Here is a 22,985-nt window from a genome sequence, read left to right as displayed (position 1 = left end):
GGGAAATCCTCCACCGTCATTACAATGTTATGTGTTGCGGCTTCGACCTAAACAAACCTCGTTTTACCTGGATTTGCAGGTCTCTTTAACTCATTACCAAAGTGAAGGCGTGACTGTGAGGCACAGGGTGTGGACGCTTGCAAGGAAGCTAAGCCGTAATTACTTCTGCCGAAACCACAAGATTCTCCTGACGTTGCTCACTTTAAATCGTCATACTATGCGGCTCCTTGATCAAATCTAAAAGGATTACAAAAATTCAAAAAATAAGACATAGATAAAAAAAATTATAATCACACTACACAGTCTCAATCTTATTAAGATCCAACTTCGTGCTTGTGTGATATTTCAGAAGTGCAGACATATTGGTAGGTAAGTTGTGCATATGTTCTTGATCTGCTGGCATAAACACTCATTACATTACATTACACTCTCTTTACATTACATTACACTCTGCAGCCACTGAGAACCACAACCATCCCTGGACCCCACATTTCAAGTTTAAGTGGTGGGTGTGCTTTACGTTGAAGCACTTAGGGCCACCAAAACAATTGGGGCGGCTCTTCTTTATGGAAAGTTGTTTGTGGTTCTGCATTTTCATCTGTTACTATAGGGGATTTTATTCATGTTTGTGTCAAGGAAAGAAATCTGTATGAATTACTTTTGTGTGTGGAGAGGGCTGCCGGTTATTTTCAGTACAAGTTGGCATGGCACTGCATCAGGCAAAGGACAAGGCTAGTTTATGCTCTCATTGTCTGAGACCAAAGCATAGGTCATGACATTTTCAAGTAACTGCACCCTTGCCTAACCTTGTTTCCAACTTTCTAAATCTAATATAAGGAGTAAAGTAATGTGAAATTGAGGGGATCATTTTCGCATACATTGTTTGGGCAGTGGCTTAACAAAATCTTGCACAAAGTAGTGTCACTAAAGAAAGCCTGGATAATTTGAAAAACCATGTTTATGTGCAACCTATATTAGCCTCTCATTGGAAACTGAGATTGACAAGTAGTTTTAAAAGTCATTGGAAGTTTGTTTGTTTTTTTGTTTTTTGTTTTTTCAAATATTTCAGATTTCCGTTTAAAAATGTATTCCTTTTCAGATAAATAACATTGCTGTAAAAAGTTTTACACCGTCCGGTCAGATTTTTAACCCTTAATAAAATATTACATGACAATGCCCAGAACAGACAAGCACACAGCCGAACTTTTAAAACACACGGCGACCCGGATGCAGTTATGCAGAGTGGATTGAGGCCCAGCGCTCGAGCTGCTACGAGATCGAGCGATTTACAAGCAGGGCGAGTACGGGAACAAACTGGCGTGGTTTAGTTTAGCCTACTGTTTACAAACATTTAGGCTGATTTTGTCTTCTACTACACCGACTATGCGGTACAAAGGATATTCCGGGAGCGACTACAAGTTTTGAATTTGTTTCTGGAGAGTAAAATTAGTCTTTTTTGGAAAGTTTTTTGGCGCTCTGAAAGGGGTCTGGAGAGGGAGAGAAGAGGCACAGTTTGGTCCGCACTCTTTTTCCGAGTTGCAGGGATTTAGTTCACGGAAAGTGTTTAGAACAAGGGGTCCTGGCCACCCTGTTTCCACTGGAATTCCACTCTTCCAATTCTGCAAAAACTCTCCTACAGTAAGTAACCACACGTTGAATTAATTGGTCTGAAATACTGAACGGGGGTTTTCCTGCTCAGTTACTGCGGCAATTTGAACACTTTGTTGGGTTTGCAACTGCATGTTTTTCTCAGCCGTCCTGTGAGCTGGCTGAGTCCATGACAGATTTACTGTGCGCTCTGGCTCGCCTGTTCGCTGCGAAGGCTGTTTAGAGACCAGCGCTGGTCCCTTTCACGGCAAAACTTTCACCAGGTTGTCTATATTAGCCGAATTTGCTCAAACAAGGCTTATCGGGGTAGGTAGCCTGATGGATAAGTCTGCAAATCTGGGAAGCGCAATGAATCACTCCGCTGTAGGGAAGCGTTAGTTCATTAGCATAGCTGGCTAGACGAATAAAATTAGTTGCTAGCATACTAAGCTACACAGCGAGTTAGCTATCAAAGTTAACATTTAGCTAACATGAACTCTTCAACTGAGCTAACGAACTAGCTACGTTAAAATTAACTGCGAAGAAGCGAGTTAATGCACTTTTCCTATTTTACTTATTAATGCGAGCTAACTTATTTGCCACTTCATCAAAGTTTTACACGAACACAGTTAGCCTGTTTGCTAGCGCAGTGGCGAAATACTGTTTTTTGCGAAGTTGTTTCGTTAGCTTTCTCGCTAAATTAACCAGTATTTCATTGTTTTTGTGGGCTCATTTAAATTGGCCTGGATGTTCATTCAAAAACTTACTGCAGTTCAAATTCAGTTTGTGACGCTTTTTGGAAATTATTTTCTTTATTTAATATTCCTGGAGTTACTTTACATCTAATTATCTACGTTTTCGGCCAGTCTAACTAAACCATGAATTCCGAGTCAACGCTAAGTGCATGTTGAAATGGACTGACTTGTATCTGCTCCACAGTATCGGTTGCAAAATAACATGTTTATGTGATTTTTATGATTCATATGGACTTGATTCAAATCTTTACATGGGCTTTGATGGCGTATGTATGTTGTCATTTCATCCAGTCACCTACGGTAACTTATCAAGTAGCTTAGCTGCACGCAATAGAGCAGTACTTTCCCTAACCTCTCCCTGGGTATCCCCGGGATCCAGGTATTCGATGTGTTCCAACTCGAACACACCTGATACCATCTAGTCCTTGATTAGTGGCATCAGGTGTGCTTGATCAGGAGGAGAGGTTTGGGAACCGCTGTTACTGAACTGAGTTGAGCAACGGGGACTGGGTCTGTTTCTGGTTTGCATGCCGACTTCTGGCCTTCATTACTTAATTAAGCCCTAACATTTATGCCATTTATGACATTTAGGTGCATTTTTTTCTATGCGCAGGAATGAGAGCCGAAGTCTGTTCTCGTGTCTCTGTATGAAACGCTTTACCGTGATTTTATCTGAGTGAACTGGTGCTGGAGTATGCAGCCAATTAGCTCATTTGGCCAGGGTAATTGGTGGAAACAAAGACCAGCACACACACGAACACCGGCCCTCCAGGACTGGAAACTGCCCACCACTGTGGTAAAACTTTAATTTCTGATTTCGACATGTAAAACAGCACATCCACAGGTCACATGACTGCTGTGTGTTCCTGGAGTGCGTTCTGCATCTCCAGAAGAAGCTGCTGAACCTGTGAACTGGGTTTTGTGAGTGCAGAAGCAGCTGGAGCGTGGACATTCCTTTTTATAAACGGTATGATTGCATTTTCAGGGTAGGTGCAAAGGAAAGGGCATTGTGTCTGTCAGCTGAACCGAGAGGAGAGCATCCAGCTTACTTATCATTTTATAAATATGGACTATATTTTTGCATCCATAGTTTTTAATAAAACGACTTCTTCAGTAATTCCTTAATCCTTTTCTGTTTGCACTAGCCTAAATGGAAGCTCTGCAGTGTTTGAGCTGGGGCATTATCGTGTTTCCACTGCACCTGTCACCAAAGAAAGGACATTATCACTGTAATGCAAATTAGCCCTCGTATGCAGAAATGAGTTTAACTTTGATGAACTGAGTTGACAGGCAACTTTTAATGGAGAAATCTGCTTTAATTAAAGTGAAAGTGATGCAGGGTAGTTGATAATGGTAACTTTGTGAGCCTTAGAGAGCTGCACCCACTTTGCGTTTCAGTGTGTTCTCCTCAGGTTTGAAACGGAAGAATCCCTTTTTATTTCCACCCCGGCTATAATTAGGCTGCCGCACACTGCGGTGGTAAGGATGCCTCTCCAGCGGGTCACTGATAAGGATCAAAGTCCATGTAGCTGAACGACACAAGCATGCAGTCACTGCACGTGTGAGGGTCACTGCGCTGGGTGAAGTTGTGTGTTTTTTTTGTCTGACATTGAAAGCAAGGGTCGCTTACAGTTTGTTAGCAGTTAAATCAAAATGAAGGAAACTACATTTCCTACATGTGCTGGGAAAGGTGTGCACAGAAACGGATTTGCACGGCTCTCGTTCGTGCGTGTGAGTGGCACGCACGCAGAACGCGGGTTTGGTTTTCTGCCTGGTGCTGCTTTGCTGGCGGAGCTGCCGCCGGTGGGACCGGCTCTGGGGCAGGGAAAGCGCTGTGTTACGGCTCTGGGGCAGGGAAAGCGCTGTGTTACGGCTCTGGGGCAGGGAAAGCGCTGTGTTTTCGGCTCTGGGGCAGGGAAAGCGCTGTGTTTTCGTAGTGAAATCTGCAGGTACGTGCGTGACTGTGGCGGAGGCGCGCGTGTGTGCGTCCCCAATCCCCCGCGGCTCGTCTGTAACTCTCGGCGCGTCGTTTGCATTTTCGTCCGCGCGCTCATGCAAATGGCCCGTGGAATGGGCTGTGCTGTTGTTTGCCCTCAGGGTGCAGTTGTGTGCCTAATCCTCAGCTGGGTCATTAGCAGCCTATGATGAGGAGAACTGCACCCCTGTGTCACAAGAGGGTCGACCCAGCTAAACAACCCACTGTGACCGCCCGTCCCAGTCTGTGCTGCTGCCTGTGTTCTGTCTGTGCTCCTGCCTGTGTTCTGCCTGTATTCTGCTTGTGCTGCTGCCTGTGTTCTGTCTGTGCTGCTGCCTGTGTTCTGCCTGTATTCTGCTTGTGCTGCTGCCTGTGTTCTGTCTGTGCTGCTGCCGGTGTTCTGTCTGTGCTGCTGCCTGTGCCACTGCCTGTGCTGCTGCCTGTGTTCTGCCTGTGCCACTGCCTGTGCTGCCTGTGCCACTGCCTGTGCTGCTGCCTATCTTTTGCCTGTGTTTTGGCCAGTCGCAGACGTACGGTCAGTCCTGATGTGCGCACTGGGCTCAGAGCCTGCAGGCGTGGAGGCCGGCTCTGTGGCGTTTGAGTCAGACGTGCTGTTCCGGTATCCTGGTAGCCCCGTCTGAAGGGCCTGGTGATGCTGCTGCTGTTTGCCCAGTGACTCAGCTCTCCCTGACAGGTCCTGCTAAGGCACTGTTCACACAGACTGACGTGTGTGTGTGACGCCATGCACATGGCGGTATGGGCGGGTGGGAGGATCTCTGTGTGGGGCACCCCGGTTTTAATCCTGGCTCATGCACCTTGTTCCCTTTTCTCCCTGTTGGGATGCCTCAGCTGTGACTCGCTGCTGCCGCCTCCTCTCTCTCCTCCACTCGGAACGGACGCGCATTCGGCCTTCTCCGCTGCGCAGATCGGCAGCTGAGCTGCGCAGCCGCGGGGTCGCAGAGGTCAGCTTAGTGCACGGTGTCCATCCCTCTGACGAGTCTACGGGTGCACGTCCTACTCTGCTCAAGTCTGCTTTAATCAGGAGACACGAGGCTGGCCAGCGTAGGATGGGCTCCCCCTCTATAGCCGGGTTCCTCCAGAGATTTCCACCCCATTGGGGAGTTTATTCTCACAACTGTTAGGGTTTTCTCCCCGTGTTACCTCCTGCTTGCTATTTGAGGGTTTTTTGCTCTTTTTCTGTTTCCCTGTAAAGCTTCTTTGTGACAGTGTTCTAAAAAGCGCAGCAAAAATAAAATAGATTTGATTTGACATGTCACGTGACATGGTTTTGGTTGAGCTGCCAAACTGAATAAAGGTGTGTGGGGGGGGGGTGGCTTTACTATGTTTCCCAAAAAAAGGATTACTTTCACTTGAACCCCTGGCAGTTAATGTAATTACCCCTAATGCAATGTGGGCCTAATTTATGAGTCAGGTCTACAAGCCGGGCTCTGTGTGTAACAGAAGCTAACCGTTTCGGGCTGCTGCTACTGCTACTGCTGCTAGCAAGAGCCCAGCTGCTCAGTAAGCCAGGAAGCGTCTGTAGCTTAAGACTAAACAAATTACAGCAAATAGTATAAATTTACCCCCCACCTCCCCCCCCCAGGTTTTCTGTCTGATTTTTTTTGGTTGGTATATTTCTCTTTCAGGCTTACTTCAGTGTTGGGTGTGCTGGCTTGTGGGTCTTTAGACGTGTGGCTTGCAAGATGCCTGAGAAATACTGCTTTGGACTTGGAAACCAAGTAAGATGGCAAAGTGTGTTTTTAAAGACTGGACTTTGTTATTTTGGTCAAGTTTGGTTAACTGTCGATGGTCGGTTAACCAGCTTCTCAGCTTCAGCAAGCAAATGTCACAAATGGGCTTGTACACGCACTCCTCTGATATTGGACGTTGTAGTTGATATTTTGGACGTTGTATGGGATGTCAGTTGGGAAGTGTAGCCCTCACTGATGTGCTGGGGTGGGGTGGGGGGGCTGTCTGTTGGCACAGGCCGACCCGTTCTGCGGATTGCTGTACAATGAACACCGCCTCATAGCTGCAGTGCACTCAGCCCAACACCCATTCCAGTTCTCCCTCAGTGGAGTGTTGGAATGCTGGGTGTTCTAAACAGCGCAGACTGGCCCGGGGCTGGGAGTTTGGGGAGAATGCGGGATGCGTTTCTGTGTTCCATGTCCCGGACTGAGGGAATGACAGCTGACACAGAGTGTGTTTATGGGGACATTTTACACACTTCACACACTTTGCTCTTATTGTTTATGTGCCCTGAGTGAGAATGGTGTCATACGTCCTGGTAAAGATGGAGGGAGAGGGCTGTCCTTTTGACCTTTGGCCTCTGAGGGTGGGAGACTAATGTCTGAATGCTATGAAATTATTTGACACAGGTGAGAACTAGCTTTAACTTTTTATTGTGGTGGAGATGTGCAGGTACATTGACAATTGTGTGGAGGTTACAGTGTGTGTGTTTGTGTTCAAACCCTGGTTTCTTTTGCAATAAATGCAGTTGCCTAATGTTGCAGGCCGTTTTTTAATGTACTAATTCCATTGTAGACTCTGTCAGACAGAGAGATCAAATTTGGTTACAGGCTTTGGCTCCCTGGCATATTTCGAGGCTTGAGGCTAGCTGGCGTGTCACAGTCACTACGGCAACCTGTCGGTACCGGCAACCAGCCAAACGGCAAACAAGGCTGCTGGGACCCAGCAAGTGAGAACGGCTGAATCACTTATGAGTCATTTGGGTGTAGATCTCTCAGTCAGGAGGAGAGGGAGAGGGAGAGAGGGAGAGGGGGAGAGGGGGAGAGAGGGGGAGAGGGAGAGGGAGAGAGAGAGAGAGAGAGAGAGAGAGAGAGGGGGAGAGGGGGAGAGAGGGAGAGGGAGAGAGAGAGAGAGAGACTGTTCTCACCCCAGTATGATTGACTCTATGTGGGTCACTGTGTGACCTGGCCAGACAGATAAAATAGTCTGGCTGACCCTGATGATGGGCCCTTGTGCTGACCCTGATGATGGGCCCTTGTGCTGAACCTGATGATGGGCCCTTGTGCTGAACCTGATTATGGGGATTCTGCTTATCCTCCAGAGCCCTGTGCACTGTCACCCCCCCACACACACTGAGCATGAGCTCACGTAGCTCCACTGACCTTCGGGACGCACATGCAGTCCATGTATGTCGTCTTGGATATAAACGACTGCCAAATAAAGTTTAATGTAATATAATGGGGGGGGGGGGGGGGGGGGGGGGGGGGTGCATGTCTTCAGAACTGTGTGTGTCTGAGGGAAGGACAGCAACTCCTCAGCTCATGGGAATAGCAGTTTTTTTTTTTTTTTTTTGAGAATGTTTGGTATGCAGTCTACATTTTCAACTGACTGTTTTATGCAAGCTGGTAGATTTGAACTTTGTGAGATGCATTTGCTGATTTTTTTAAATGCACGTAGTGATGTATCATGATAAATTGTTCTGCTGTGTTATTTTCAGGAGCTAGGTGCATATAATTGGGTCACTTCATCAAATGCACTTCATCTTTACTTTCCACTATTGGTATGCTCCTAATTCTTAGATTTGTGGTTGCATAGTTACATAGTCTTATATTACACCCTATTACTGCACTGGCCATGTTTTAGAGAAAGGTCAGAGGTCAGAGGTCACTGACAGCTGTGGGATGAGCCATCATTATTTGGCCAGACATGCTGATGAAAGTGTCCCTGCGGGATTGGCTACAGTTGAGCAGGATGATTTTTTTTTAAATGAAAAAAGGCTAATGGTCTTCATTAATACAGGCTGGTGTCTGTTTATCATCATGACCGTTGTTAGGCTGGACATATTGTTGCTATGCGGGGGGTTAAAACCATTGAGTGGTTAAAAGACCACTGAATCTCCCCTCCCCCAAAAACTCCTCCCTTCTGTTGTTGCTCCCAGCTCGGCCTCGCCCCCCCTCAACCCCCCCATAGGGAAAATGGGGGTGGGAGTTAGAGTCTCCCCCTCGTTTGAAGTGAGACAGAAGTTCAGGCGCTAGTCAGGACAGCCCCTGAGAAGACCAGCTGACCATAATAGGAGTGTGGGGGTCGCCTGGGCAACGGGGCCTGTTTGGAGAAGAATGCAGCCGAGAGGGCAAGAGCCAGGGAGGAATTTGGTGTGATCACGCTGCGTGTGTGTGCGTGTGCATGTGTGCGTGCGTGTGCGTGTTCATGGAGTCTTACTGGATTCATGCCTCCCTTTGTATGGAAACATACATCATCTTCCCTCCCTACTCAAATTCACAAGGAAAACTTTTTATCCCACAACACTCACCAAAATGTTTCATTTTTTAAACTGATCCAACTTCTCATTTGGTTGTGATTGCTGTGTGAAATGAAAGATGTTGATGGGTGGAGGAGGCAGAGATTCTGATTGGTCTGTTCACACGAAGGCTCTGATTTGTGCGTTCGCGTTAATATGCGGGGCTTTTATGAGTCAGAAAATGGACGGGAGTAAATGTCTAAGGCTCCTGTAAAGGGGGAGAGAAATGTGTCTCCTGAGAGAAATAAATTTTAATATCCTTCGTGTTGCTCAGAATTTCTCATGAGTAATCGTTATTTTATTGTATATGTATTCCAAAAGGGCTTTTAAATTTAGGTCAGCTCTGGCTTGAGTCTCGAACCTGGAGCCCCCGTCACGGGAGAGCGTGGGCTGATGGGATTTGTATTTTTTTTCTGATGGTGTTGGAGTTCAACCCCATTGCCTTTCTTCAGCTTAAATTATGAGCTGCACTACAGCCGTACATGTGCAGCTAAAAGTGCCCGGTCACATGACTGATAGTCTACATCATTTCTGTACTGTACAGAACCTGCTGTCTGGTACAGGATCTGCTGTCTGGTGCAGGATCTGCTGTCTGGTACAGAATCTGCTGTCTGGTGCAGGACCTGCTGTACTGCAGGACAGGCTGTGCCTGTACAGAACCTGCTGTCTGGTACAGAATCTGCTGTCTGGTGCAGGATCTGCTGTCTGGTACAGAATCTGCTGTCTGGTGCAGGATCTGCTGTCTGGTACAGAATCTGCTGTCTGGTGCAGGATCTGCTGTCTGGTACAGAATCTGCTGTCTGGTGCAGGACCTGCTGTACTGCAGGACAGGCTGTGCCTGTACAGAACCTGCTGTCTGGTACAGAATCTGCTGTCTGGTACAGGACCTGCTGTCTGGTACAGGACCTGCTGTACTGCAGGACAGGCTGTGCCCCACAGCCGTGGTGAGAGGCCGTTCCAGCCACGGGGTTTGCCGCTCGACTCCCCTGCAGCTCAGTCGGATACCTGGCGTCTATTTGTGCACCCAGGAAGTGCACTCCCCTGACCCCGTGTCTGCACGGCTCGGTGGGCTGTGTGCAGTTCAGGACTCTCCCAGATGCCCGGAGGACCTCGTATGAGGCAATGAGACCCATTCCCATTTAGGAGGAGAGGGAAAACCGGGAATACATCCTTCCTTTTTGTTTGTTTGTTTTTAAGCCTGGGCATGAGAGCAGTCCCGTGTGGGCTCCAGTGAAAGTGCTGATTGAGCATGTGCGTGGGGTTTATTTTTATCGCTGTAATGAGGGAATTGGAAGGCGGGGCTCTGAGGCTCTGAGGCTCTGGGGCTCTGGGGCTCTGGGGCTCTGGGGCTCTGGATCGGCGGGCGTGTGCTGCCCTGAGGAACAGGCCTGGCACACGCTGACTGCATGTTTGTCCCAGACTGGCGCACGCGGCGGGTCGGCGGGTCCAGGATGAAGCGGCTCTAATGGCGGGGCCTGGGACCGTAATGGAGGTGCGTGTTCGGTGGCTGTGGGGTTGTTCTGCTCCGTGGGCGTGGGCGTGAGCGGGACGGGTGATCGATGGGTTTGAGGGAGGCGCATCCCGGCGATTCAGGATCATTCTGTGCCCGCTGCGTCAAGTGGAGGAACACAAAATTGGGACTCTCTCTGGCTCTTGAGTCTGGCCATAAGTGCAGGGCGGGGCCTCACAGTGCGTGAGACACGTCCCCTAGTCAGTTCTGCCTCGACTGAACTCAATTAAGCACTTACCAGTGAAGTGCTCGGTCCTATTATACGGCTGTGTCTTTGCCGCAAGGCTGAAAATAGTCTGCTTCAGCTGCGAGAAGAAAAATCCCAAAGAAGAATGGCAGCTGATTTTTGTAAATGCCTCGTTAATTTGGGTTCCGTGCTCCAGCTCGTTAGGAGAGCCTGTTCCTGACTCACTGTTTCCAGGAGGGCTTCATGTGATTAAGGTTTCTTACAGAGAACATTCTGAATGACCTCTGGTGACACGGCACAGCTCCCAGCATGCAAGTGGTGTGAGTCAGAGTTTGGCTGGCATTGGACAGGCCTCTGCAGAGGTGGTGGGAGGGGGGGGGGGTGGAGGTGGAGGGAGGGGAACCTGTATGGTTCTCTCTGAGCGGGAATCCACCTCAAAATCCACACCCTTGTCCTCAGAAGTAAAGACCACATTCTTGAGAATTTTTTACTGTTTTGGGAAAGAGTCTGTGTGGCTGTTTCATCATAGACAGCTGCTGAATGTGCCTGTGTGTGTGTATGTGTATGTGTGTGCGTCTGTCTGTCTGTCTCTGTCTGTCTGTGCGTGTGTGTGTGTGCGCGTGTCTGTCTGTCTGTCTCTGTCTCTGTCTCTGTGCGTCTGTCTGTGTGTGTGTGTGTGTGTGCATCTGTCTGTCTGTCTCTGTGCGTGTGTGTGTGTGCGCGTGTCTGTCTCTGTCTCTGTCTCTGTGCCTGTGCGTCTGTCTGTGCCTGTGTGTGCCTGTGTGTGTGTGTGTGTGTGTTTGTGTGTGTGTGTGTGTGTCTGTCTGTGCCAGTCAGCAGGGACGGGTCTAGAAAATTGTGCAGAGAAAAATAAGCGTACTGAAGTGTTTTTTGGTGGCAGTTCTGGGAAAAGGCAGGACACAATTGTGCATTGAAAAGGCGTTAGACCCCAACTGCAGACACACACGCACACACACACCCAGACACACACACACACACACCCAGGGACACACGCGCGCACACACACACCCAGGGACACGCACACACACACACACTCACACACACACACACACACACACCCAGGGACACACACGCGCGCACACACACACACACCCAGGGACACGCACACACACGCACACACACACACATTCTCTCACACACACACAGGCAGTGCAGCTCAGCGCAGTAGGAGTGTGTCAGTAGTGAGGTATTGTTGGAAGCGGTTGAGCCTCACGTTCGACGTTTTGCTGAATCTCTGCGCATCAACTGAGGCGCCATTGTTTGCGTTGTGGCGTTGTGTTATTGCATCATTTATTTGCTTCAGAGGTGTGTGCGTGTGTGTAGTCCAGTCCCCCAGTTCCTTGCTCTCCCTCTCACACACTCATGCACGCACACCCTCTCTGCATGTAGTTTCCAGTTTTCATTTTGTTTAGCGTTGTTAGCACCTCACTAAATTCCTAAACTCGGTAAGCAAATGGAGGCTCACCGATCACCGCCTGTCGGCTGCGTTTGTTTAAAAAGTTCAACAGACTGCTATATGAAACCACTGTCAATTAGAAGTGGACATAAAAAAGGGTAGGTTACCCCTCTAACGTGTGAAACTTTCAGAATTTAGTGCTTCGTGGTTGCTTCAGGCTGTTGTCCTAATTAATGCACTTTGCGTCTTCCGTGTGTTTAATTTGCAGAGCTGAATTAGTCGTCCTCAGCCCCTACGCTATCGCACACACACCAGGTGCTTTCATTCCCAGTGCGTCTCTTATTAATCGCCCTGCCGGGTTTCCCAGTGTCTGTCTGGAGCCCGATGCGTGCGCTCGGGGGGGGGGCGGGGGGGGCCTCAGCGCTTATTAGCATGGCGGTTACACACCCACGCGCGGCTGATTTATACCCCCGCTGCGGTGAGGAAGATGGAGCACACTGGGGGCTTCTGGGATACCTGGAGGGATGGGAGCTGTACCTTATCTGACCTGTGTTCTGTAGCTGTTCTAGCGACCTCCGGCACTCACTGTACGTCGCTTTGGACGTGTGAAGCTGCTAGATTGGTGGAGCAGTGTTCCGTGTTCCGTGTTCCATGTTCTGTGATACGTGTTCCGTGTGTGAAAGTGGCTCAAGCAGTGGTTCTCAGCCCTGTTCCTGGAGATCTGCTGTCCTGTAGGTTTTTCATTCCACCCCTAACCAAGCACACCAATGGGTGTCATGTTGAGCTGCTAACTATTAGCAGGGATGGATTTAGGTGCTGAATTAGGGCTGAAATGAAAACCTGCAGGAACGGGGCAGGGAACCACTCAGCTGATATTTGTAGTCCTGCACCCGGTGCTCACTGCAGTAAAGCTCCTGACTTTAAACGCATGATGTTTGCAGCACGTTTTCACCGTGTTGTGGAAATGTGGTGCGAAGAGATTTTATTTAGCTTCCATATTCTGTTCAAGCCTCGCTGGACTCATTTGGCCCTTCGGTCTCTGCGAGTCTGAGATGGGTGTAGAACACGCTGGAAGTCCGGTGGTTGCTCATTTTGTAGTCTGACGGTGACTTGGTTGGTCCGGCTTGAGCAGGAATGCTGTGAATTCTGGGCTGTGTTGCTCTTAATATTAAAGCAGCACCAGAGGCCCGAGCCCGTAGGCCGGAGCCCGGAGGCCAGAGCCCGTGCTTTTCACTGTGAGATGAAAGGAGAATATCAAACGGCCCAAATATGCAGTAAATCCGTTTGACTCCCCAGCACCTCCCCTCTGATCTGCTGCTGCGCTGCTGCTGTTCCCACCTCCTGCACGCGCTGACATAGCTGTACACACACACACACACATACACACACACACACACTCACACACACACACACACTCACTCACATACACACAAACTCACTCACACACAAACTCACTCACACACACACACACACACTCACACACACACACACTCACACACTCTCACACACACACACACTCACACACACTCACACACACACTCACACACTCACTCACATACACACAAACTCACTCACACACACACACTCACACACACACACACTCACACACTCTCACACACTCTCACACACACACACTCTCACACTCACACACTCTCTCACACACACACACACTCACACACACTCACACACACACTCACATACACACACTCACTCAAGCACAAGGACACACAAGCACACACACACACACTCACTCACTCAAGCACAAGGACACACAAGCACACAAAGCGTGTGAGGTTTACGCAGGTGCTCACTGAGTGTGAGGGTTTGGCTGACGGGGGAGTGGACATCTGGGTGAATCCTGACTCCTGTCAATCAGGGGATGCAGTAATATTCACCAGCAATCACAGCGTGTCAGCCCGAGGCAGCTCCACCCTCAGATATGAGACATCACCCCCCCACCCCCCCACCTCACCTCACTGAACCAGGTTTTCCTGTGTTTTTTTTTTTTGTTTTTTTTGGGGCTAGACGGTTTTTTCCTCTCCCTGTTTCTCTCTCCCCTCCCTCCAAATCTCTCTCTCTCTCTCTCTCTCAGCCGGCTGTGCAGAGCTTAGACTGTGTCCTGTGCTGGAGATTCTTTCACACTGAAGCAGCACAGAGTGGGAGGGAGAGGGTGAAGAGAGAGGGAGAGATTGTGAGGGGGGCAGCAGCGTTTGGGAGGGGGGCGGTGTGGTGCTGTGGGACTCGGGCTGGGAGCCAGCAGGGGAGTCTGGGAATTTCCCCGGCACGCGGCTGCCAGTCAGGTGACTGGCTGGGCTGGGACGGGCTGCATAGGCTTACGGTGGGACGGTCATTCTGTACAGCCTGCAGGCTGGCCTTCTCTCCCTCTCCATCTCCCTCTCTCCCTCTCCATCTCCCTCTCTCTCTCTCTCTCTCTCTGTCTCTCTCTCTCTCTGCTGTGGAGGTGTGGAGCTCAAGCATTACAGTCAGGAGAGGCGTATCCTAGCAACCCATCAGAAATATGCACAACTACAGTTAAACCCCTTGAAAAAAAGGGCTTGAGAAACACAAGCGCGTGCGTGTTTCAGGCCAGAGAGAGGATCAGCGGCCGATGCCCAACGCTGTTTTACGCAGACGCTAATGCGCTGCCGCGTGGAGCTGAGCCCAGCCGAGCGTTAGTCTGTGATGCGCGCGGGTCTGAGCAGCAGGGCAGGTCTCCTCGCTCAGAGCGAGGGGGAACGCAGCGGTGCTGGAGCGGCGCTCGAGGAGCCGAGGGTGTAAGACGGGGGTGCTGACGGAGGCCCCGCGGCGCTGCTGGCTCAGGGGCGTGTCTCCTTCCAGGGCCACGCCCACGCTGTGCTGATTAATGCCCTCATCAGCCAGACGCACTACTCGGGTATCCATCAACAGTGCCTATTTAAGAGTCAGCCCTAAGGCTGTCTGCCCCGCCCCCCGCCCCCTGCCCCCCTGCTCTGCCCCGCCCCGCCCCGCCCCACAGCCCCGCCCCCTGCCCCGCCCGGCCCCGCCCCGCTCCTGATCCACAGCGGTCTGTGGGCGGGGGCCAGGCCCTCTCTCTCACACTGTAATTGCGGTGCTGAGGAGTGTATGGAGGTCCACCACAGGAATGCTCGCCACCTCTCTCTCTATCTCTCTTTCTCGTGTTCTCATTCTCTCCCTCTCTCTCCTCCAGGTGTCATGGTGTTGTGAAGCATGGCTGTGGTAAAAGCACTCGGGAGGGAAGCAGGAATATTGATGGCTGGATCCAGGTGAGGAAGCCATGTTAAGCACGCACTGCCCTCTGGTGGCCACAGCGCAGAAGCACTTTGCATGCAGTAACTAAGTTTGACTTACTTAAGCCTTCAATCTCCAGACGGGTGTTCTGCAAAGTGAGATAATGGCGCCAGGAAGAGAATTTAAGCTTTAACCCTGGGTTTTCCGTATCACAAACCAAATCAGGGTATATCGCCATGATAACTCAGGTCTGGACCAGGCTATTGAAAGGTATATAGAATGGAGAGTTAACTGTTTAAAGCTTTCTCTTTTCTCACAATAGCTGTAAACTGATGCCTTCTTCCTGTCTTTCAGAGATCTAATGGTTCTCTAAAGAAGTCATGGGTAGCTGCTGTAGCTGTCCAGACAAAGAGTCGATCCCAGATAACCATCAGAGCAAATTTAAGGTGAGCCCCTATAGACAGGCTTTCTCTCTGTCTTCGTCCCTGTCTCACCTGTACTGAATGATAGGGAGTATGGATTTTGGTGCTGATTGGCTGTGTGTGGACAGGACTGTGCTGTGATTGGCTGTGTGTGTGCAGGACTGTACTGTGATTGGCTGTGCGTGTGCAGTACTGTGCTGTGATTGGCTGTGTGTGTGCAGGACCGTGCTGTGATTGGCTGTGTGTGTGCAGGACCGTGCTGTGATTGGCTGCGCGTGTGCAGGACCGTGCTGTGATTGGCTGTGCGTGTGCAGTACTGTGCTGTGATTGGCTGTGTGTGTGCAGTACTGTGCTCTGATTGGCTGTGTGCTTGCAGGTGATTAACGTGGATGATGATGGGAATGAGATGTGTGTGCAGTACTGTGCTGTGATTGGCTGTGTGTGTGCAGGACCGTGCTGTGATTGGCTGTGTGTTTGCAGGACTGTGCTGTGATTGGCTGTGCGTGTGCAGTACTGTGCTCTGATTGGCTGTGTGTTTGCAGGACTGTGCTGTGATTGGCTGTGCGTGTGCAGTACTGTGCTCTGATTGGCTGTGTGCTTGCAGGTGATTAACGTGGATGATGATGGGAATGAGTTGGGCTCAGGAGTGATGGAGCTGACGGAGGAGGAGCTGATTCTGCACACGCGCAAGCGCCACGCCGTCAGGTGGCCCTACCTGTGCCTGCGTCGCTATGGCTACGACTCCAACCTCTTCTCCTTCGAGAGCGGCCGGCGGTGCCAGACTGGGCAGGGTCAGTGTGCTCTCTCTCTCTCCATCCCTCCCTCTCTCATCTCTCTCTGTCTGTCCCTCTCTCTATCCATCCCTCTCTCTCATCTCCCTCTCTCTCTCTATCCATCCCTCCCTCTCTCATCTCTCTCTATCCATCCCTCTCTCTCTTCTCTCTCCCTCTATTCTATCTTCTCTCTCTCTCTCTATCCCAGGTTCTGTGTGTGTTCACCAGGGGGGGGTAGGTTAGGCCTGCTCGTACTGCCCTGTGTGAGTGTGTCTGTGTGTGTGTGTTTGTACAGGGCAGGTTACTGGATAAGGCTGACCGTGTGTGTGTGTGTGTGTTTGTACAGGGCAGGTTATTGGATAAGGCTGACCGTGTGTGTGTGTGTGTGTGTTTGCAGGAATCTTTGCCTTTAAGTGTGCGCGTGCTGAGGAGCTCTTCAACATGCTGCAGGACATCATGCACAGCAACAGCATCAGCGTGGTGGAGGAGCCTGTGCTGGAGTCTCCACAGGGGGCGCCAGAGAGCCACATACCCCACACCCCGCGCACACCGACCAGTAACTGCTCTTTTACATACTTACCCCTTTTTGTGTTATAGCAGGCAAAATTGGGGGGGAAAAGTTCATACTTATGGTTTGTTATTAAATAAATGCCCAAATATTAACTTCTCTACCTAGTTTTTTTTAAACCCACAGGTGGCTTGGTACTTTTGGGCTGTACTGTATATAACTGCATAGAGGCAGCAAGAGTGTTACCGGCAGTCATATAGCGAGAGAGAGAATTTGGTTAATTATTTGAAAAAAATTCACTTTCCCTCTCTCTCCCCCACCCTGCCCCAGCGCCCGGCTACGCTGCCCCCTCCTTGCCCAATGGCATCCCGCGGTACCCATCGTTTGGCGACGCCTCCTCCCGCCCCTCCAGCCGACACCCCTCTGCAGGGAGCACCCGGCTCCCCTCTGTGGGGGAGGAGTCGACGCACCCCCTCCTGGTCACGGACGAGCTGGTGAGCGTCGCCACGGGGACGCCCCCAAACTTCACACTCACTCATAGTGCAAGTAATAGATAATAAATCATTCTGTCTGATCTTTGTTTTGTCCTGGAAGATTGAGGTGTTTTCGGGCGTATTGAAGGTGCCCCTCTCTCCCCCTCAGGTGCACACCTACGTGAACACGACAGGGATGCAGGACGAGAGGCGGAGCCGGACCAGCGTCCCGCCCCCCCTGGAGCTGCGTGGGGCGGAGCCTGAGAGCGTGGGGGCGGAGCCTCCGGAGGCAGAGCCTCAGGTGCTGCTGGACCCTGCGGGGGTGAAGTTTGTCCTGGGCCCCACCCCCGTGCAGCGGCAGCTGATGGCCAAGGAGGCGGGGCCTGCAGAGCAGGGGGGCGGAGCCGGAGAGCCACCCGCCATCTCGCCGGGCGGTGGGAGGAGCCTGAACGGCGCCGCCGGCGACAGGGACACGGGCTACGACAGCGACGAGCGCAAGGAGGCGGGGCCCGGACCCGGGGCCAAGCCGGCCTACCAGCACCTGAACGGCTCCGGCCCCGCCCCCTCCCGCCGCGCCCGGCCGCCGGCCCCGCCCCCTCCCGCCGACGCCCAGAACGCTAACAACTCGGCCCAGCGGCGGACCGCCCTGCTGAACTACGAGAACCTGCCGGCCCTGACGCCCGTCTGGGAGGCGCGCAAGCCCAGCTCCCACCAGCAGGAGGAGGAGGAGGAGCGGGAGGAAGCCTTCGCACCAAAGACGCCGTCTCTCAACGGCCACCCCCACCCGCACCACCTGCACCTCCTCCAGCAGGCGCTGGACCCCGCCCACAACTACGTGAACACGGAGAACGTGGCGGTGCCGCTGAGCGCCCATCGGCCCGAGCCGGCCCGCCGCCGGGACTCGGCCACGCCCGCCGTCTTCACCTTTGACCTCCGGCGGCCGGGCCCGCCCGAGCCCGCGCGGCAGCTCAACTACATCGAGGTGGAGATGGAGACGGAGAAGGGCTCGGACTCCAGCGGGCCCCACACCCCCAAAACCCCCACCACGCCCCTCCCCCACACGCCCACCCGCCGGACAGAACTGTACGCCGTCATCGACATCCAGCGCACCGCCGCCATGTCCAGCCTGCAGAGGGCGCTGCCGCGGGACGACGGCACCGCCAGGAAAACCCGCCACAACAGCACCGACCTGCCCATGTGACCTCACGCTCACGCCCGCGCCCGGCCACGCCTTTCTGTTACACTCACCCAGCGGGACGGAGCCCCTCTGAACCACAGAGCGGTTCCTTTCCCAAACGCAAAGTAATAATAATAATAATAAAGGAAACACAACGACGTCGTCATTTAAAACTAAGGAAAACACTTTTCCCAGGCTTGAACCCGTTTCTGAGGAGCTACACTGTGTTCTTTGTGCCTTCATGATAGGGAGGGGGGCAGTGGAGCTGGTTGTTGCCGTATGGCACTGTTTTATTGCCATGGTAATCTGCTGCCCCGTCTTAAACTCCCTTCTCCTGGTGCCTGTGGTATTATGGTATGCCGGTTATAAGGTCTGAATGCATTGTGTGTGCATTCTGCATGGTACGAACCCACAGCTGCTGCTCGTCTCTCTCTAAACGTACTCTGAATAGTGCACTGCTCTACTGGACCTGTTCCCCTTCCCGTGTAAGCACCTGCACCGGACGGGCCCGGTTACTGTCGCCAAAGGCCACCGTGTTACCCTGTTTTTGGGTGAGAATGCTCTGTTTGTGTTTCTGAGTTTTGTCCTGGTGACACTCCAGGGACCATCTAATGGCGTGAAGTCTTTGGGTAACACTTTAAGACGCCGTGCCTGTGCAGTTCAATCCTGACTCATTTGGGGACAAGAAGGTATTACTGAGTAACTCCAGTGTAGGTACCATGGACGAGCGGTTTGAGGTATCTTTATTACACATGAAACAAGGCCAGCCCTGTTTCATCTCTCCTGCTCATATGAAATCATTCTGTATCATGAAGGGACATTGTGAAATTAAGGGGCAAGCTTTATTGTATGTGGATCATGAAGATATGGCCTGTCAGTGTAAATACAGTATTTAAAAATATAAATTTGTCATTAAGAATACTGCTAGCTGTTGTTCCATGTTACCTACGTTGGAGTTTCTCTATTGTAACACTACACTGGTATGGCTGCAGTTTAATGTACCAGTTCTTTTACGTTGGTCAAATACAAACACTCATGTCTCCTCTCCAACCAGAAAGTGATTTTCTGTTGTTTTTTTCTTTTATTTGGGGGGGGGGGGGGGTCTCACTAGGCAATGGCAGTTTGTTGTAAGGCCAAGTCTCCTTACGGCAGCAATGATAAATTTTGAAGATGTATATTTAAACAAAGCTGTTTACTATGTGCAAAACACTTTAATAGGTTCAAAACATGCAAAACACTTTTAATAGGTTCAGTCTCAAGGCCAACTTTTCATTGGTTACATTGACAGTGTATTATATTGTAAAATGTATTATATATTCTAACTCGCGTAAAAAAAAGGACAGATTTTTTTTACGTACATTGAAGATTCTTAAATATAGGAATTGTATAAAAGTAGTTTTAATAGATGTTTATCAAACCAATAAAACTGTAGTAAATGCCCCCAGCCGGACTCTGTTTCCCACAATCCCCTTGAACTTAAGGGCATTGCAGCCTGTAGGTTTGCCACTGAAGTGAAGATAGTGCCTTGGCCTTTGCCATGGTAACGACTCCTAGTCTGTGTAATCATGATGTTCTATGCAGAAAATAAAATCTATAACTGCCCTGCCACAGGCCACAGTTACGATGTCACAGACTTTTTTTTTTTTTTTTTTACTGAAATCTATTTTAATATTTGCATTTTCACTTATGGCTGTTAGTTTGCCAAAATGTTTGTATCTTTAAAAGAGGAAAAAGCATAATGTTGTATTTTCTGATATTTACGATATACCATCCATGCCAACACATTTTTTTTTGTAGCATGGCAAAATAAAAATGGGACAAAAAATTAAAAATGGAAAAAAAATCTGAACTGCATTATTTTCATGTCTTTGTTTATTTTTATTTTGCAATGAGTAATTACGAAAGCAGCTGACTGGATTGGTCAGTTATCGGAGTGACAGTTGGGTCACACCAATCACGCCCGGTTCTGCAGACACATGCGTCCAATGGAAAGCTGTGATTCGCCAGACAGGATTCCGCAGAACCGGGACCAGATTGACAGTTGGCTGCAGCTGAGGTCTGAGCAGGTAAACCAGTCGCTATAAGAATATAAGAGCCAAATACAGTCAGCGATGGACCCCACCTTACGTATATCCAGCATAGAAGCACTTTGCTGTCAGGCTGGCATTGTCTGGGGCTGGGCTACCTCTATGTAGTTTCTAGGTAACCATGGCCTAACGGTGCCCTTCCTGAGGGGGAGCCCAGACCCTGGACCTGACAATTATTTTATTTGCTAAAGATATTGCTCATGTACTTTAATAAGACGAATACCCAAGATGTATAAATGTCTTCTGAATGGTTTATCCTGAATACCCACAATGTCATTGTGTGTGTTCTCATAGAATCAGCAGACAACCATGAATGTGACCTGTGGTTATTATTTATATATCTATAAGTGAAATCCTAATCTTAGCCTGGTCCCTTCTAAAGGACCATCTGGTTAAATGAAAATGACAAGCTAATCTTTTAAGGATTTTCTGTTTTTCTTGTTCATGACTGGTAAATATACATTGTTCTAGCATTAACTTGAGATGTCTGTCTATAAGAAAAATTGCAAATTGTCTTGTTTTTTATTTGCTAAAGATATTTCCCATCTACTTTTCATGAGACGAATACCCAAAATGCATTTTAACTAATATACATACATTTCTTATTATTGGGGGTTTTTTTTAATGCCCACAATGCATTTTGTATATTCTCATACAACCATGGACGGAACAATATGGTATTTTTTAGGGATCCCAATAAGTAATCTTTCACAGTATGCTTGGGAGGTTCCTTTTTCTGGGGCCACTGCTGTTTGGTGTCTAATAAACAATGGAAACTTAAATGGTTGCATTAAAGATACAAAATTAATTGTGGATATTCAGTACAAACCAATCAGAAGAAATTTATGCATATTAGTTAAAATGCATTTTGGGTATTTGTCACACAACCATGACTGGAACAATATGGTCTTTTTTAGGGATCCCAATAAGTAATCTTTCACAGTATGCTTGGTAAGTTCCATTTTGTGGGGCCACTGCTGTTCAATGTGTAATCGAAAGTAGATAGGCTATATTTTGAGGATCCCTATTTTCAAAAAATAAGGATATTCTCTGTCCTGCTTATTTATCAAAACAAGTGACTTCATTCTAAAACACTCATCTTAAAATAATCTTTAAGATGTAAGTTTTAGAGTTGAATCATTTGTTTTAAACAAACAAACAAGCAGGACAGAGAATATCCTTATTTTTTGAAAATAGGGATCCTCAAAATATAGCCCATCTACTTTCGATTACACATTGAACAGCAGTGGCCCCACAAAATGGAACTTACCAAGCATACTGTGAAAGATTACTTATTGGGATCCCTAAAAAAGACCATATTGTTCCGTCCATGGTTGTGTGAGAATATACAAAATGCATTGTGGATATTCAAAATAAACCAATCGGAAGAATTGAATGTATATTAATTAAAATGCATTTTGGGTATTTGTCACAAAACCATGGATGGAACAATATGGTATTTTATAGGGATGCCAGTAAGTGATCTTTTACAGAATTTTCTGGGGCCACTGCTGTTGTCTATCTCATCAAAATTAGACATGTAGTATTGTTAACTTAACAAATATAGATATTCTCTAATCTTTTTTCGTGTACAAAATAAGTCATTCAACTATAAAACAAACATCTTAAGCTTATTTTAAGTTGTGTCTCAGAGTTCAATCCTTTGGTTTTTAATAAACAAGCAAAACAGAAAATATCCTTTATTTCATAAACAGGTATTCTCAAAACTTTGCTTATTTTCTGTTGACTAGACAGTGCACTGCACTGAATAGATAAATAGGGAAATATCACTTTTTGGTATGCACAGAAAATGCTGTGTCTCATTCATGGTTGTGCGATAAATGCCCAAAATGCATTCTAGTGAAATAATACCCTTGAAGAGGTTATCCTAAATACCTGCAATTCATTTTTTATGTTGCCCATTTTCAATGACATCTTTCAACTAGGCATCAAACATTGTTGTTGCTTTTTAAATTTTTAACCAGGCATACAGTGGAGTTTGATTCTTTGGCATATGCATAAAATGGCATACGATCACATTCATGGTGTGTGATAAACAAGAAAGGCATAGTGGTGAATCAGAACAAATTAAACATATATATTTATAACAGTTAGCCACAAAAATAACATAACCCTGTTAAGTATTTGCTGGAGAAGAGAGATGTCAAGAGAGAATCCTTCCCAAATGGTGGTCATTAATACAAGGCTTGTCGTCATGACAGATGTACAATATGCTCAGAACCTCTGGGAGCAACTATGCCATTAAACATCTTCATTATTGTGAATTACAGGGCACAGGATACAGCAGGAAGTCACTACATGGTGTTGCAGTTTCACACATTTCAGGAAAAACAAAAAAATTCCAACAACATGTACTAATAGTTGCTATATTGTAATATTCGTTCTGTGTTTCACGCTCTTTCCTTGTGCCTCAGTGTGTTACACACTTGCCCTGTGACAATGCGTGTCAGTATTATGTTATACTCTTTCCCTATGTGACTCCTTTCCTATGTGCACACGTAGAGCACATTCACACGCACAACATATTCACACGCACATGCGCACACACAGCATGTGTGATAAACTGTAAATTAAGGAGTGTGTAGGTGTGATCTTATT

General features: G+C 48.8%; 1 protein-coding gene across 2 annotated transcripts; it reads left to right on the top strand.

Annotated features, from left to right (window-relative positions):
• The first annotated feature begins 1,253 nt into the window (after positions 1-1,253).
• On the top strand, positions 1,254-20,131 carry LOC118218679 (fibroblast growth factor receptor substrate 2-like). 2 transcript variants are annotated; one of them, XM_035401261.1, is made up of 7 exons: positions 1,254-1,638; positions 14,886-14,961; positions 15,281-15,372; positions 15,953-16,139; positions 16,519-16,677; positions 16,960-17,123; positions 17,272-20,131. In XM_035401261.1, exons 3-7 carry the CDS (start codon positions 15,307-15,309, stop codon positions 18,301-18,303), a joined length of 1,608 nt encoding a protein of 535 aa, XP_035257152.1. In that variant the 5' UTR covers positions 1,254-1,638; positions 14,886-14,961; positions 15,281-15,306; the 3' UTR covers positions 18,304-20,131. The 2 variants fall into 2 exon arrangements, with proteins under 2 accessions (XP_035257152.1, XP_035257153.1); XM_035401262.1 differs by lacking the exon at positions 1,254-1,638 and adding an exon at positions 2,826-3,138.
• The last annotated feature ends 2,854 nt before the right edge of the window (positions 20,132-22,985 follow it).

This window comes from Anguilla anguilla, chromosome 19 (assembly GCF_013347855.1).
Source record: "Anguilla anguilla isolate fAngAng1 chromosome 19, fAngAng1.pri, whole genome shotgun sequence".
NCBI classification, from domain to species: domain Eukaryota; kingdom Metazoa; phylum Chordata; class Actinopteri; order Anguilliformes; family Anguillidae; genus Anguilla; species Anguilla anguilla.
This window is presented reverse-complemented; position numbering and strand designations above follow the sequence as displayed.